Source organism: Mirounga leonina, unplaced genomic scaffold (genome assembly GCF_011800145.1).
Source record: "Mirounga leonina isolate KUSES-001 unplaced genomic scaffold, KU_Mleo_1.0 Mir_101595, whole genome shotgun sequence".
NCBI classification, from domain to species: domain Eukaryota; kingdom Metazoa; phylum Chordata; class Mammalia; order Carnivora; family Phocidae; genus Mirounga; species Mirounga leonina.
Genome location: NW_023270158.1, coordinates 16,162,340 through 16,179,611, shown reverse-complemented (window position 1 = coordinate 16,179,611; position 17,272 = coordinate 16,162,340). Strand labels below are relative to the sequence as shown.

General features: G+C 40.8%; 1 protein-coding gene across 13 annotated transcripts in view; it reads left to right on the top strand.

Moving 5' to 3' along the window:
* The window catches only part of DMD (dystrophin), a 1,717,438-nt gene that overhangs the window by 1,690,950 nt on the left and 9,216 nt on the right, over positions 1-17,272 (top strand). For 12 of the 13 annotated variants that reach the window (XM_035001266.1, XM_035001277.1, XM_035001248.1 and 9 more), the window contains one exon: positions 11,070-11,162. In XM_035001266.1, coding sequence (XP_034857157.1) covers positions 11,070-11,162 — 93 coding nt within the window. Of the gene's footprint in view, positions 1-11,069; positions 11,163-12,949; positions 13,265-17,272 lie in introns of those variants that run through there. The other variant, XM_035001231.1, reaches the window with a different exon arrangement.

Genomic DNA, 17,272 nt, shown 5'->3' with positions numbered 1-17,272 from the left:
TTTGAAAGGAGACTATGCACGTATCTGATGCTGTGGTTTTCGTGGCTGCCATCCAGTAAACACAGAGCTTGATCATCTGGCTCTAGAGGCCAGCAGAGCTTGTGTTCACAGGTTCAGTGGGATGGCCGCAAACAAGAGAATGTAAATGGCCGTCACCTAGGAGGGAACAAACTCCCGTCTGTCCCTGAAAAAAGTATAGCTCCATACTTTAGAAGCTGCTGGCTGAGATCCTCCCCTTTGGGACACTGACAGGTCTTGTCCTGGTCTTGGCATGCCCTCAAATACTGGGTGCCACTAAGAAGGCTGCCGGGACGATTGCAAATGTGTGAGAGACGACCAAGAACTAGGGCAGGGTTGAAAGGTAAGGTTCATCTCCTACAAGAATTGTAAACCAGTCCAAGACTGGGAGAGGTGGCTGTTTTATCCAATGCATAGAAGCCAACGCAGTGTCAAAGAAAATGAAATGGGCTATGTTCCAAATCAAAGAAAATAAAACGTCAAAACAGACGTGCATGGAGCACTGAGTGTTACATGCAAACAATGAATCATGGAACACTACATCAAAAACTAATGATGTACTGTATGATGACTAACATAATAAAAAAATTATTAAAATAGCAAAAAAAAAAATTTCATCACAAAAAAAAAAGGTCGTGAAATGGAGAGAAGTGATATACCTGATAAAGTGTTCAAAACAATGGTCATAAAGATGCTCGTCGAGGTCTGGAGAACAGTGCCATTAAGGTGAGAACTTCTTCAACAGAGAAAACGTAAGTACCCAATAGAAACCATGAAGCGGAAGAACACAGCAATTGAACTGAGAACTACATGAGAGGGGTTCAGTAACAGACTGCATAAGAAGCTTCGAGGACAGGACAGCAGAATCCATCCACTGGAAGAGCAAAAAGAACAAAGGCCAAAAATGGCCTAAGAGAATTATTAGGATACTCTCAAGCTGACAAATATTCACATTATAGGGATTTCACAGGAGCAGAGAGAGAACAAAAGGGTGAGAAGACTTTCCTAACTTGAGGACGGAAACAGACATCCAGATCCAGGAGCCCAGAGAATTCCAAATAAGAATTAAAAGAGACCCACACCAGGACTCATTAGAATTAAATTTTCGGGCGCCTGGGTGGCTCAGTTGGTTAAGCGACTGCCTTCGGCTCAGGTCATGATCCCAGGGTCCTGGGATCGAGTCCCGCATCGGGCTCCCGGCTCAGCGGGGAGCCTGCTTCTCCCTCTGACCCTCTTCCCTCTCATGCTGTTTCTCGCTCTCAAATAAATAAATAAAATCTTAAAAAAAATTTTTTTTCAAAAGATACAGACAAGGGAGAGAATCCTCAAAGCAGCCCATATAAGACCAGCAGCAGGTTTTTGAGCACAAACTTTGCAGGTCAGAATGGAACTGGATGATACATTTGAAGTGTTGAAAGAAAAAAACTGCCACCCAAAATACTCTGTCTTGCAAAGTTGTCCTTCAGAAGTGAAGGAAAGATAGAAAACATTTTCCAGACAAGCTGAAGGAGTTCAGCACCACTAGGCCCGTCTCACAAGAGAAGTTAAAGGGACTTCTAGGATTTATTTATTTTAGAAAGAGAGAGTGAGCAAGCAGCCTGGGCAGAGGGAGAGTCTGGAGCAGACTCCATGCTGAGGGCCCAGCCTGACACAGGGCTTGATCCCACGACCCTGAGATCATGATCTGAGCTGAAACCAAGAGTCAGACACTTACCTGACTGTGCCACCCATGCACCCCCAAAGGGGCTTCTTGAAGCTGAATGAAAGGGCACTAGTTAGTAAGAGGAAAACATATGAAAATATAAATCTCCTTGGTAAAGGTAACCATATCATTACATTTGGAATAATGTTGTGAGGGAGGTGGATTAGCCACTTAGAAATTTCGTAGGAAGGTTAAAAGACAAAAGTAGTAAAAAATGACCATAATAATTCGTTAATGGATGCACTAGGTAAAAAGATACCAGTTGTGACATCCAAAACATAAAATGTTGAGAGGGGAGTAAAAATGTAGAGCTTTAGAATGCATTCAAAACTTAGTTATCAACTTTCAATAGACTGTTACAAATAGATTTTACATAAGCCTCATGGTGACCACAGAACAACTTGTAGTAGACACAACAGAGACAAAGAAAGAAGTCATGGCATACAACTATAGAAAATCATCAAACCACGGAGGAAGAGAACAAGAGAAAAAAAAAGGAACAAAGGAAATACAGAATAGCCAGAAAACAATTTTGAAAATACGGGCATACCTATGAAAAATTACTTTAAATGAAAATAGATTATAGTTTCCAATCAAAAGACCTAGAGTGACTAAATGGATTTTAAAAAAAGCCCTGTCCAGGACCTACAGCGCCATATGCCAACTGAAATAAGACAGACTGAGAAAGACCAATACCTGATGATTTCACTCCTATGTGAAATCTTAAAAAACACAATAAGTGAACAAACAAAAAAGCAGAGTCGGATTTATCAATACAGAGAACAAACTGATGGTTGCCAGAGGGGAGAGGGGTGGGGTAACAGGAAGTAACCGGCTTCCAGTGATGGGATGAGTAAGTCACGGGAATAAAAGGCACAGCACAGGGAACAAAGTCAATGATAGAATAGCACTGTGTGATGACAGATGGTAGCCACACTTGTGATGAGCAGCACATAAGGTATAGAGAAGATCGGCGACTATGTTGTACACCTGAAACTAATGGGATATTGTGTGTCTTAACCTATACTCCAAAACACTTTAAGAACATGCATCTGATATGCTGCCTCTGAGAGACTCACTTTACATGTAAGCACACATGCAGACTGAGAGTAAAGGGATAGAGAAAGATACTCCATGGAAATGAAACTAAAAGCCGGGGTGGTTATACTTACATCAGACGCAATAGACTTTACAACAAAGACTGTAGTAAGAAACAACAAAAGGCGCTACATAATGATATGGGGTCAGTCCAACAAGAGGATATGACATTTGTACATATTTATGCACCCAACATGGGGAGCACCAAAATATAGAAAGCAAATATTAACAGATCTAAAGGGAGAAATTAACAGTAGTACAATAATAGTAGGGGACTTCAATATCCCACTTTTCATTAATGGGTAGATCATATAGACAGAAAATCAGTAGAAAAACACTGGACTTAAATGACACGTTAGACCAGAAAGATTTAACAGATTATATAAACATTCTATCCAAAAACAGAGAACACATTCTAAAGCACAACTGGGACATTGCTCCAGGGAAAGATCATATGTTAGAGGCCATCAAACAAGTCTTAGTAAGTTTGAAAAAATTGAAATCAAGCATCTTTTCTGACCACCATGGTCTGAAACTAGAAATCCGTTACAAGAAAATAGGAAAATCCGCAAATGGGTGATTAAACAACATCCTTCTGAACAACCAGTGGACCAAAAAGAGAGAAATAAAAAAATACCTTGAGACAAATGAAAGTGGAAACAACATAACCAAAAGTTATGGCACCCAGCAAAAGCAGTTCAAAGAGGGAGTTCATCGCAATAAATACCTACATCAAGATACAAGGAAAGTCTCCAACTCTCAGCTCAAGGATCTAGAAAGTGTCCAAAGTTAATGGACAACATCTGCAAATCAATATGACATACCACATCAACACAATAAAGGATGAAAATCATATATAATCATCTCAGTAGAGGAAGAAAAAGCATTTGACAAAATTCAGTATTCATCCATGATAAAAACTATTAGAAAGTGGGCACAGAGGGAACATACATCAACATCATAGAGGCCGTATATAACATGTCCACAGCTAACATCGTATTCGACAGTGAAAAACCGAAAGCTGTTCTTCCAAAATTGGGAACAAGACAAGCATGCCCACTCTCAACCACTTTGATTCAACATAGTATTGGAAATCCTAGCCAAAACAATCCCATAACAAAAAGAAATACAAGGCTTCCAAATCATAAGGAAGAAAGATTCTCTCAATTTGCAGATGAAGTGTTTTATATACAGAAAACCCTGTAGACTCCACCAAAAAACTGTTAGAATAAATGAATTCAGTAAAGTTGCAGGATACAAAATCAATATACAGAAATCTGTTGTTTCTTTACTCTAATAACGAACTATCAGAAAGAGAAATTAAAACAACAATCTCATTTACATCAAAAAGAAATAAAATACCTGGGAATACATTAAATTAAGATAGTGAAAGACCTGTACGGTGAAAACTATCAGACATTGATAAAAGAATTTGAAGAAGATGCAAAAAAATGCAAAGATATTTTGTACTCACGGATTAGAAGAATACTGTTAAAATGCCCATCCCACCCCAAAGCAATCTACAGAGTTAATGCAATCCCTATCAAAATTCCAATGGTATTTTTCGCAGAAAGAGAACAAACATTCCTAAAATGGGTCTGGAACCAAAGAAGACCCCCAATAGCCAAAGCAATCTTGAGAAAGAACAACAAAGCTGGAGGCATCATGCTTCCTGATCTCAAACTATATTACAAAGCCAGACTAGTCCAAAAAATGTGGTATTGACATTAAAAACAAACAGAAACATCAATGGAACAGAGTAAAAAGCCCAGAAATAAACCCATGCATATATAATCAATTTATTTACAACAGAGGAGCCAAGAATATAAAGTGGGGAAAGGATAGTCTTTTCAATGAATATTGTTGGGAAAACTGGCTATCCACATGCAAAAGAATGAAACAACACCACTATCTTATATCATACACAAAACTCAAGATGGATTAAAGACTTGAACATATGACCCGAAACCATAAAATTCTTAGAAGACAACATAGGGGGTAAACTCCTTGCCATCCATCTCAGCAATGACTTTTTAGATTTAACACCAAAAGCAAAGGAAACACACACAAAAATAAACAAGTAGGACTCCATTAAACTGAAAACATTTGCAAATCCTGTGGTAAGAGAGTATTACCCAAAATACATGAAGAACTCCTATAACTCAATTGGAAAAAAAATCTGATTTTAAAAGAGAAGAGCTGAATAGACATTTTACAGTGTTTATGTCCAAAAGGCACATGCTTCCTGATCTCAAACAGATGGCCAAGAGGTACATGAAAAAGCACTCAACATCACTAAATCATCAGGGAAATACAAATCAAAACCACAATGAGATTTTACCTCACGCCTGTTAGAATGGCTATTATAAAAATGACAAGAGGGCGCCTGGGTGGCTCAGTTGGTTAAGCGACTGCCTTCGGCTCAGGTCATGATCCTGGAGCCCCTGGATCGAGTCCCACATCGGGCTCCCTGCTCGGCAGGGAGTTTGCTTCTCCCTCTGACCCTCCCCCCTCTCATGTGCTCTCTCTCATTCTCTCTCAAATAAATAAATGAAATCTTTAAAAATAAATTAAATAAATAAATAAATAAATAAATAAATAAATAAATAAAAAATGACAAGAGATAAAAGGGGTTGGTGAGAATGTGGAGAAAAGGGGACTCTTGGGCATTATTGAAGGAATAGAAATTGGTGCAGCCACTATGGAAAACAGTATGGAGGCTCCTCAAAACATTAAAAGTTAAAGTACCACATGATCCAGCAATTCCAGTTCTGGTACTTATCTGAGGGAAGCATAACCACTATCTCAAAAAGATATCTTCACCCCCATGTTCACTGCAACATTACTTATAATAGCCAAGACATGGCATCAACCTTAGTGCCCAGTGACAGAAATGGATAAAGAAAATGTGATATATATATTCAATGAAATATTAAGCCATCAAAGAGAATAAAATCCTGCCATTTGTGACAACACGGATGGACCTTGAGGGCATGATGCTAAGTTAGAGAACAATAAATACATGATCTCACTTATATGTGAACTCTTAAAAAAAAAAAAAAAAAAAAAGGAAACTCATAGATACAGAGAACCAGATTAGTGATGGCCGTAGGCAGGGGGTGGGCAAAATGGGTGAAGGTGGTCAAAAGGTAGAAACTTCCATTTGTAAGTAATTTCGGGGAGGTAACATACAGCATGGAGACTATAGTTAACAATACTGTATTGTATATTTCAAAGTGGCTAAGCAAGTAAATCTTAAAAGTTCTCATCACCAGAAAGAAATACACAGCTATTTTGGTGGTGAGTGTTAACTACACTTATTGTAGTCATCAGTTTGCAATATGTGCATATTTCAAATCATTATGTTGCACACCTAAAACTAATAGAATGTTGTATGTCAATAAAAATAAATTTAAAAGAATATTGGCTAATTTCAGTATCTTTCACCATCCTTCAACACTGGCCAGCCAAACATCAGCATCATCATTGGGTACCAAAATATATTTAAAAACTTATACAAAGCAATTTTATGTAAAATTGAGACCAGCTGCCCTGAAGCATAATTTTTAAAAGTGATTAAAGCCACATATCAAATACTGGATACATTATTTTTCTTTTGAAAAGCCGGAGAAGGGCAGGAAAAATAGAAGTAATAAGGTAATCATACATCATTTTGGAAACTAATTCAAAACAATATGATTTAGATTAGTAATCCAAAGAAAAATAATGGGCATAGTTGCTTATATTACAGCCCCCCTTTTCAGAGAAAATAATTTTTTAATACATAGCTCCTATTTCATAAAGAGAGTAGTTTGCTTAGGTGTCAGCAAAATCACAAGAATAAGGATTTGGGGGTCTTTTTAGCATAAGCTACATTGGTTCTGGCTCAAGTCTTTTTTTTTTTTGAGAGAGAGAGAGAGACAGCACGTGATTGGGGGTGGGGAGCAGAGAGAGAGAGAGAGAATCTCAAGCAGGCTCTATGCCCAGCACAGAGCCCGACACGGGGCTCGATCTCACGACCCTGAGATCATGACCTGAACTGAAATCAAGAGTCGGACACCTAACCGACTGAGCCACCCAGGAGCCCCTGAAGTCACTTTTTAAGCAAGTAGAACCATTATCATTTCAGTCTCGGAACGGGAATTGAGTCAGATAAGATAGCATCACTTCAAGTAAACCTAAAACCCTGATGAGTTTCAGAAGACTTTAAAGAATATCTTGCCCACAGCAAACCATTCCATTTCTTTTTTTCTCAGATGAAATGGTGTCATCTCACTTCTTTTTTCTTCACTACATCAGGGTATTCTTTTAACTTGATCCTGTCTTATTCATGTTTTTAAATGTTTCAGTCATTTCATTGGACCAACTTCAGACAAGCTGTGGAGGCTATGGCTAATGATTCAAAAAGGATTGCTGGGGGGCATGTTTGTGGCAACCACCTTGGAGTAGAATCTAATTGAAGGATTAACGTTAAAGTACTGTCATTAATTATGAAATCCCTTGACCATTAGCAATATGCTGTTCAAGCAGGCAGTGAATCGGTGAAGTAGGAATAAGGGCTGGCCAAATTCCTAGTGTGTACAGTTGGGACTGAATATTTTCTTGTTAAATAAATAGGGTTTTTTTTAGGGGGGGGCGGGGGTTGAACTTGTGGGCACAGGTATTATTAGATTTAAATACATTTCTGGGTTGCCTGTTGTAGCTACACATCAGTATATGATTAGAAAACCCATAAATATTGGTTTCTTTCTGGTTTGACATCTTACAACAATGTATCAGTCACCTATTGCCATGTGAAAAAATAATTACCAAATTCTCCAGTTACATATTTCTCATTTACGCATCTCTTGGTTGGCTGGAGTTCTGCTGCAGCTCATCTAGGCTTGACTCCAGGTTATGGGTTGGGTTAGGTCTCTTCTGCCTACGTCATCCTTCTTGGATCAGCAGGCTGTCTGGGCAGTGTGCTCCTTTTAGCACCTAAGCACAAGAGGACAAGCCAGACCACCTAAGGACATTACAAAGCTCTCCCTCTATCTGCTAATGTTCCATTGGCCAAAGCAGGTCACATGACCTGGTCCAAATTCCTGCACGAGGGATGCATACTCTCCCCAATACTTGGCCACTCTGTTTTGTCTACACAAACTTCTTGGAGTTTGAGCAAGCCAGTCACACTCCCCTCTCAAGTCTTCACATTTGCTGTTCTCCTATGTATACATGGGTCACACCCTCGTGGACCTCGTGGGCCTCGTGGCCCAATTGTGCCTCATCAGTGAAGGCTTCCAAGACTCCCCGTTCCGAAGGTTCCTCACTCATCCTCTCTTCTGAAGGTTTATCGTCTGACATACCTATGTAACTTACTTATTTGTTTAGACCACGTACCTCCATAAGACTGTGAGTTCCATGGATATGGGGCTTTTTTGTTGTTTATTGCTATATCCCCAGCACTCAGAACAGTGCCTGGCACACAGTGGGCTCCTGATAAATATTTGTATAAATCAACTGATCTTACCGTTTTTTTTTAAATTTGTATGGCTACTTTTTTAAGACATTTGAAAATCCGGCTCGGTGTCGTAGAGTCCAGTGGTGTTACTTGAATGTCAGGTGTCTTTTAGCAGTTTCAACTTTTCCAGCATAACTGACACAGAAAATATTAGCCATTAAGCATTTTTCAGTGTTGATTCACCTCTACTCATGCATACATGTGATAACTCTGATTTTGAATCTTAAAAGATTAGTTAAACCCAAAGGACTTTTTACTTAGAAAATCTTGAGAAAAGAAAAAAACAAGATTATACTTGACTCGTGTATGTACTATGTAGGATGGAATCTGCACTCAGAAAATGTTTGAATGGATACTTTCATTGCCATCATGGAGGTTTTCCATTAAAGCAAGCCAGTTGTTTTGTTTTGTTTTTTTAAGATTTTATTTATTTATTTGACAGAGACACAGCGAGAGAGGAAACACAAGCAGGGGGAGTGGGAGAGGGAGAAGCAGGTTTCCCGCAGAGCAGGGAACCCGATGCGGGGCTCGATCCCAGGACGCTGGGATCATGACCTGAGACGAAGGCCGATGCTTAACGACTGAGCCACCCAGGCGCCCCAAAGCAAGCCAGTTTTATATTTGCACATGGACACTTAAATCTGATACTTACAGATGATAGATTGTCTGTAAATATGAACTTGGTTGATATCATTAGGTTTATGCTTTCAAGTTTGATCCTTGAAATAATTCAGGTAGAGGAATGCCAGTCCCGTCACTGAACTGTGTTTGAATCTTAACACACTACAATTCAGTTCCTAGAGCTCCAGTATGATGTAATTAAACTGTCAGAAATTTTAATATGGTTGCTCATGAATGTCTCTATTGGTTCTGATTTATTCTGTAAGGCATACTATTGCTAAAGCAGACTTACTGCCATTAAAAATGCCTCATGTTCCACAACTTGGCAAAATTTGCATCCGTAATGGAACAAGGAGCTATAATGATCCCTGCAGTTGTCAAGATTCTGTTCCTCCTGGCAATATTTCATTCATTCCAACCTCACCAGATAACGGTGGTTTAAACTCACAGGAAGAAAGAAACTAAAGATGCTCTATTTCATGTTTTCATTTCTAGAGGCATAAATATAAGCAAGTTGTGTGTGTGTGTGTATTGGTAGGTAGATACCGCAACTTCTTCTTCTGTCTTGTGATCTTAACTTTTCAGCACTTATTTCTTGTCCTTAGTATTTGAAAGAGGTTTTCTGTGGTATGTTACCATGAGCCTCAAAGAAGGAGAGGTTTTCTGTCTATCCTAGGTCCGTAAGCCCTCCACTGTAATGATGACATTCAGCCTTCTCTCCACCTAGGATATGATTTTTGTCTTAGTGGTGAACATCGTGTCAAGGATTCCTTTAGCTTACACTTTTAAAAACAAAGATGAGGGGCGCCTGGGTGGCTTAGTTGGTTAAGCGACTGCCTTCGGCTCAGGTCATGATCCTGGAGTCCCTGGATCGAGTCCCGCATCGGGCTCCCTGCTCGGCGGGGAGCCTGCTTCTCCCTCTGACCCTCCTCCCTCTCATGTGCTCTCTCTCTCTCATTCTCTCTGTCTCAAATAAATAAATAAAATCTTAAAAAAAAAAAAAAACAAAGATGAAAACTTATTAATAAATGCAGGACTATAAACACAGATGAAAATCCAAGTGGCACTGACGAAAGGAAATGACAAGCATACTTAAGTCATTAAATCACTGGCTGCCCAGTCATTTCCAAGTCAGACGTGAACCTGAGGTTGTCCTTAAGCATTTTCATTACTGTTGATTTGCCAAAGCAAGGTCTTGTTTTCGACGGAAGTGACAATGTACTGAACAAATAGAGCTGGAAGTTAATATTATAAAAAATTAGTTTCTGGAGACCTTCAGAGTTCAAAGTAATTTTGTTTCCAATGAAGAAATTTGTCCCTTACTGCAAATGCTGTTTGAGGTGTGTCTGTAACACATCCTTCATCCGTAGAGACACACAGATCAACAGAATCTACAAGTGGACTCGCATTCCCAGAGGAGGACCATCCCTCCCTGAATTCCTTTTTGTCCAAAACCTCCTTCTACCCTCACATAAAGAGATTCTCAATCATGAAGAAAAAAGTTTCCCCTTCATAAGCCTCCAAAAACATGATGATGATAAAGTCGTCCCATGTAACAAAGAGGAAAGGAATCTTCCTCCACAGAATCCCCCATATCCACAGTCCTTTGAAACTTAGTATTTACCTATCCCATTAGACTTCAAAGGTACTTGAGTTTTTTGTATTTGTGGTTAAATATCAAAGGAAAGAGTGGGGAAAACACCTGTGTCGCCACTCCTTCCTTACCTTCATCAAATGAGGGCAAAATGTCACATACTCACTTCCTTTTGTGTTGACGAGACACACTGCAGGTGTCTAATCGGTTTTTTTTTTTATTACAAAGAAAAAACGGTTCACATCTACTAATGGGGCATAAGAAATTTACGTCGACTTTATCTTAACTTCTAAAGAGAGACACCGTTTTCTTCAAAGACAAGGGCATAGATCAATCCCTGCATGGAATTCTTCTTCCTGTGAAGGAGTCATTCCCTAATCATTCAGCCTTGACGGGTTAATTTTATTTGTGCTATTTCCAAGCAAGTGGAAATGAATTTATAATGACTTTTTAAATGTGATCGTGGGCTTTTTCTCTAGTTTCTCTCTGTTTTCCTTAAGCGTAACGTGCCATTGTTTGTGCTTGCTTTCATTAAGGCGAGGAAGACCTGCTCAGTCCTCCCCAGGACACAAGCACAGGGTTAGAGGAAGTGATGGAACAACTCAACAACTCCTTCCCTAGTTCCAGAGGTAAGCTCCACGACGTGCAAGTAACTCACGCCTACTGGAATTAGGCCTCCCGTTTCCACACCCAACTAGCCTGTGTATATTCCATGTTTAAATGAGCACGTGCTGACAGAGTGCCACTTGGGGATCGTTGCGGGAAGCGAGTATTTTTCAGGGCTCAGTTCTGTTTTGGATGACCAAATTGACTGGTTTGGGATTCTGGTTGAATTCAGATACCTATAGAATTCAGATGCCTCTAGAAGTAAGAATATTAACTTATACCTTTACTCCCTTTGCGCATTAGTCTGGAGAGTTAATTATGAGATCAGTTTTACTTAAGAGCAATGATGCTGTGACTTCAAGAGACAAAGAACTTCATGCCCTGATGGCACCTTTCCCCGGGACACACACTTACCACACGATACGGTGAAATCTAGAACATGGCTAGTATACGGTGGTGGTGGGGACTTGGACTTCTGATGCCCTTGATATTTAAAAATTGAATCTTACCCCATTATTTAAATACAGGTACAATTAAATCTTTATATACTAGTCTGTTGTTGTTGGTTTCACTGCCATAGATGGAATACGGTCTTTGCAAAGAAAGACATTAATAATATGAATGCCCTTATTTCCCACCATCCCTTTGCCCGTATTTTTCCCCTCATATAAAAGCAGCATTTTACCCCACTAGCCAGTCTGAGCTTCAGATGTCTTAGTTCATCCAAGGAGGTTTCGCTCCCATTGTTAGCATTTTGGAATATTTATGTTAGTTTATTGCTCTGACATAAAACAGAGTCACTAACCCACCTCCCTTGAGTGAATAAAAAGAACGGCAGCAGCCACCTATAAGGAAATGGAGGGAAAACCTAGACAAGCCAAAGGGGAGAACACAAGTCTTTGTGGCCAGTGATTGGCACCCCTCATGGGCAGCCCCAGAGGGAAGGGCAGCCGAGAGTCTGGCTGTTTGTTCCTCTCCATAAGAGCAATGAGGAGGCTGTCGGGAGTCATGGGTTTTTCCTATCTTTCTGTTCCATGTCAGCTAACAATGGCCGTTTCCGAGCTGCTTGATGTACGAGCGAACACTGTGCGGTGCACATTAAAAACAGTACCGTTCTCCTAGAGCGTTGCTAAGGAACCATCAGGGAAGCTAATTTTAAATGTCTGCACCAGCCATGTTTTCACTGCTGAGTGCCTCTGATGTGTTGATTTTAACACCTAAGAACCTTCTCTGTCTTCCCTCCACCCCCACGTCCCCCACCTGCCACCCTCAGTCTCCATCACGACTCTCTTGGCTGTCTTCTCTACCCGGATGCCATGGTTCAGGAGAAGACCACATGCTGGTTGGACAGATATCAAATGCTCTCCCCTTTCTCCTGTCAGCTTCTAGGAGCACCTACTATGTACTAGTGGAGGCTTAGGGATGCAAACAAGGAGGGCCCAATTCCTTGCCTTCAAGGGGCTTCGGTTGACTGAGGATGTAGACTTCCAAAGTTCCCACTACAGTATAGTATTGTTGCTGTGCTGGACAGGGCTAGGACATGAGTGACTCTCAGAAGCACCCTTTGGCCTAAATAGGAGGGGTTCACCTTAGGCACAGCAAGGGTCTTCTTCAAGATGACACAGCTAGAACTTTGGGCCCCCCACGTAGCACATAGTTCCAGTGGTCCCAACCTATCCCTTGAAGGTCACAGATGGATACCTCGTCCCAGTCTCTTCAACTACAAGCTTGTGTACCTGCTCTGTGAGAAGTTAGTGGCTGCCATGTTGACACCCTGGGCTTTTCTTTTCTTTCCCATCTGAACAACCAGAGTATAGCGCATAAGAAGCTACAGCACGGCTCGTGACTCTGCTCGTGACCCATCCTCATTATCTTTAGGGGGAAGGTCTTTGCACCTTTCCCCTGCATCCCCCCTTTAGTCCCTGAAGCTGGATACCACATGGGTATGGAAGAAGCCACCTAGAAGAGGAGAAAGAGACTGCTGATATGTTTGGCAGTTAGCATCTCTGACGTTAAATTCATTTGTGTGATGTTGATTTACTTATATGGAAACTTGGGGAACTTCAGGCCACCTGGATAGTATTTACTAAATCCACACTTTCGGAAGCATACCTTCCCGTGAGTGCTAATTTGAGTTCTCAAATAGGGGATAAGGAGGCTTTGTCTGACCAATTCCATTAACTGAGTTCCTACTTCTTCAATAGTAGGCTGGTGGCCTGAGACAATTTATTTTCCTGCGGAAAACAATCAGGATCTGGCTATTCTTTCTCTGATGCTATTACCTTGACACTTTTTTTTTTTTTTTTTTTGTTTAAACTACTTCCTGACAAATTAGGCCTTAAAATTGGGCCTTTACTATTCTGCACCCAATTCCAATGTGTGGGAGTTCTTCCCACAGCACCAAGCAATTCCGACACCACCTGGGTGTCCTAGGATCCAACTCATTTCAGACACCATCTACCCGGAGAGAGTATCAGAGTCCACCGCTTGAGGGCTCAGTCCCCCAAGACCGCCCCCACTTCACTTCAGAGACCAGTTGCAAGACCAGTTTATTGCCTGGGCTTCTGACCCCCATGCTAAAGACGTAAAGGTTCCAACAGCCCCCTTCTTCAGTTCAATTACTTTGCTACAGCAAATCCTTAGCAGATCACCGTGTACTCTGAAAGGATAGAACTCAGGAACAGCCAGATGGAAGAGACACGTAGGGCGAGGTAAGGGGGGGAAGCGTGCGGAGCTGCCTGCCATGCTCCCTCCAGCTGTGCTGCCCTCCCAGCACATCCACGTCTTCACCAGCCTGGAAGCTCTCCCTGCCCAGTCCTTTTGGGTTTTTCGGGAGGCCTCGTTGACATGGGTGTGATCGATTAAATCATTGGCCATTGGTGACTACCCTCAGTCTCCAGCCCTCCTTTCCATCCCCTGAGGTCGGGGGGGTAGGGCTCAAAGTTCCAACCCCTAAACCCAGAGTTGGCTCCCCTGGCACCCAGCTCCTAAGTGTACCTACGCCTTTTCCAAGACTTGCCTCATTAACATTACAAAAGATACCTTGCTGCCTCTCTTCACAGGAAATTCCAAAGGTTTTAGGAGCTCTGTGACCTCAAAGGGGATTAAGACCTAATATATATTTCTTAATTCTAAATCACAATCACAATTCTAGATCACCCTTTTCTCCTCAAATTCAAATGGATAAAAAGTCTCATCATTGTAAAAATTGAATGAAAAATATACATATGGTAGGGTTTAGTGGGAGCATCTTACCAATCGGGAGGTATGTTAGGTTGGTATTAAGCAGAAAATGTTGAGTCTTAAACATCTTAGGCTTACAGGCCATCCAAAAAGGGCGGGCCCTGAAAGGTCCTTTTAGCATTTCCGAGGACCCAAACTGTGGCTTTTGGCCTTTTGACCATTGTCCATGCCAGGAGAAACATTTTACATCTCAAACTGGATTAAGGATATAAAATACATTGTGTGTGTGTGTGTATACACACACATATGTATATACCCACCATGTATATATGCCACACTTGTATGTGTCTAGTCACATACACATACAAAGATCAGAAACAAAAGATTCGTGAACCAACACTTCCTATCTACAATTAATTCACACTGTTTCTCTGTTTTATTTATTTAAAAATAAAATGCTGGTTGCAACCCACTTAGCTGATTTTCAGATCCAGTGGTTTAAAAAAATACGGATCTGACTGACCTCAGTTTTCCTTGCCCAGGTGCACATCTGTTTTAAAAAATTATATTTTTTTAAAACTTCCGCCATGGAAGTTGTTTCTGCCAAGACCTTCCTAATATCTCAGAGGACATGGTGCTTTTAATCTAAGTCTGCCGCCCATGTTCCCACTGCTGTGTTAGAAAGAATGAAGTTCACAGTTGCTACAGCTGTTTCGGGCAGCTGTTTGAGTAACTCAAAACAGATGTCAGAGCCAGAGGTCTGACACTTAGTGGAAATGTGCTATTAAATACCACCTCATGGTTTACTTAACTCTGCTAGATAATTGCCCACAGGGGAAAAGACTTTTTAAATAAAATATTACGCTTTTCACACATGTAAAGCGTATAAATAGGGAAGTTTTGCATTTTAAATGTACAACTTTTTTGTTACCCTTTGCCACAGTCTTGACTTCAGGCTCAAGTCTTAAGGTATCGGCTAAACTTCCCCTTGCATTTTCACTCCAAGTCCCTGGAAGCCTGAAGCGCCTTACTCATGGCCATTTGGCAAGTTAAATTAAACCCCTGATCTTATCTCGCTGGCCTTGCTAAACTGTTATGCAAATTAATAAAGGGGTTGCGTGCTCCTCCCTCTAGTGAAAAACTGCTAGCCAACACTGTCCTGCATAATAGCCCCTATAAATTGTGGGGTGTTCAAGGTATGAATGTGCGTGTCTTTAGCTCTATGCTGATACCTTTCCTGGTTAATCTCTAGACAGAGTTATTTGCAGCCATTTGAGGGATTTCAGTGACTCACTGTATATTAAACACAGAACATTAGCCAATTTCTAATCTATTTATCTACCAGTGATGTGTCCCTCTGTCTATAAATATACGTAGAAGTTGAATTCCGCTGTAATAAAAATCATTTTCTACTATAAGGCACTTTCTAAATCTCCACCCTTATTCTATAGGAACAGTATATGGGTAGAATGTGTAATAAACGTATTTTTAAAATAAACAATTTTAAGTGACTTGTCCCTAGGTCTCTGATAGTTTTGCATTCTGACAAAGGTATTTTCATCTGTATGTGCATTTACGAAAGAAACGCTTCCATAGTCAGTGGTATGGTATTGGCTTCTCTAAAAGTCAGGTGCCACTGTATACTAATTAGTGAACACTGGGATCCAAGATAAGCTCTTAGTGCAACAGGACAATTCAAAACACAGCGAATGGTGCTATTCTATTTCTATTTCTGTTGTCTGTACAAGGTCTTACCTAGTGACCTGGGCCATATTATTTTCCTCCCCAACATCCATGCCATCCTCTCTCATATGACCCCCCCTCCATAAAGCCCACAGACATTCTGTTAACTGCCTCTGAATTAGCCACCCAACAGCAGTGCAAAATGTGCCATGTTCTAAAATGCAAGTCTTGTCTGTGGTTCTTTTATGGAAGAACTGCATCAAGACAAGATCACGTGTCCCCTCTCGGGCACCACTCTGTTTCCTCTCTGCTTCCATCAATTTTGAGCTGTTATTCCTTTACACCAGGGGCCAACAAACTGTGGTCCAGGAGCCAAATCTGACCCACTACCTGTTTTTAAGTCTTGTTAGAACATAGCCACACCCATTCATTTACACATTGCCGATGGTCGCTTTCTCACTCCAACGCGGGAGTAGTTGTGGTAAAGTTGAACAGTTGCTATAGGGAGAGTGTAGCTTGCGAAGCCTAAACTGTTCACTGTATGGCCCTTTACTCAGAAAGTTTGCTGACCCCTGCTTTATGCTATCATTGTTCATTCTAGCTTGTTCCGTCCATACGGTCACACACTTCTCAGTGCCGATCAACTTTCAGCTCAACAAAACTGTGCTTTTTGAATGGACTTGTGTATTTATGTCCGTGTTCACCAGACATCATACATGTTTCAGTCTTCAAAGTATAGCCATTAGAATCGTCTCTCACTTGTGATAACATAGAAATCCTAAAAAGGGACTCATTCTTCCTTAACTTTTTCAGTTAGTGAACAAAGATTAAGAAGCTACAGCTACCCGCCCCCGCCCCCAAAACAGTCAAGTCCTGAGATTCTAACCCTGAATAATGAATCATCTCAAGTTCCTACTGCCTGAGGGAACTTGACTTCTCCAGACCTGACCACGCCCTTTATTCAGACGCAGGGTTCCCCCAGCCTATTTCCTTCTTCTCTTGATTCATTTCCTGACAACATACCCACATTGCCAGATGGACACCCTAAGTGAAGGTCGAAGGAAACTCATTTCCAAAGAATGTATTCATGAAATAAAACTTAACTGGCACTTGAAGCTTCTTTTACTGGTAAAGAATGTTTTTAAGTGGCGCAACCAAAATAGCCTCTGTTTTGTCAGTGTAGAAACTAGTCCGCTACAGTAGAAAATATTATTTAACGTTCTTTAAACAAAAAGCAGAACTTCCTTTGGTACTGTGGTAGTGAGCT